The sequence below is a fragment of the Olea europaea genome, chromosome 11 (assembly GCF_002742605.1).
Source record: "Olea europaea var. sylvestris chromosome 11, O_europaea_v1, whole genome shotgun sequence".
NCBI classification, from domain to species: Eukaryota; Viridiplantae; Streptophyta; class Magnoliopsida; order Lamiales; family Oleaceae; genus Olea; species Olea europaea.
In genome coordinates this window covers 18276828-18277345 of record NC_036247.1, presented here as the reverse complement: position 1 = coordinate 18277345, position 518 = coordinate 18276828, and the positions used below count along the sequence as shown (strand labels likewise).

General features: G+C 42.7%; 1 protein-coding gene across 1 annotated transcript in view; it reads right to left on the bottom strand.

Annotated features, from left to right (window-relative positions):
* Positions 1–305, bottom strand: part of LOC111404546 (histone-lysine N-methyltransferase, H3 lysine-9 specific SUVH1-like) — an 18037-nt gene extending 17732 nt beyond the window's left edge. Inside the window, exon 1 of the mRNA XM_023033338.1 lies at positions 188–305. Coding sequence (XP_022889106.1) covers positions 188–305 — 118 coding nt within the window. The remainder of the gene's footprint in view (positions 1–187) is intronic.
* Between the last annotated feature and the right edge of the window lie 213 nt (positions 306–518).

The window sequence follows — 518 nt, the reverse complement described above, 5'->3', positions numbered from 1 at the left end:
ATAGAATGATGTACTCATGTATAGGCTAGAGTTGTAAAATTCATCGGTTAAAGAAGATCAAGAAAATTCGGAATCTTCCAAGGTTAAAGAGCTAAAAGTCTAAGAACACCAATAAAAACAAAATATGTGTTACGTGTTGACAAACTTGGCCGACTTACTGGGGCCCATAGCCCACCCCTATGCGAACCATGTGGCATGGTAGCCGAGGCCCTTAGATCGACAAAGAACACACAATATCCAGAAGAAACACCCTTTACGTGGCTCAACTGCTTGAAAGCCAAAGTGCACTGGCCGAGGTGGCCCATACCAAGGTCCAACTGTCGAAGACGAACTCCAAAACACTTTTGGCATCACTCTTCCCTAGAGATCCGATCTTACACAAGAATCCTCTCCCTAATGATTGATGGGACACCCATCATGGAGTACAAGTGTCTTGTCTTATCTAGTCAAGCATAGTGATGACTCTGTCAATTAATAAATATATAGCGGGCTAAGTAGTCAAATGTGATGCCTAGAAT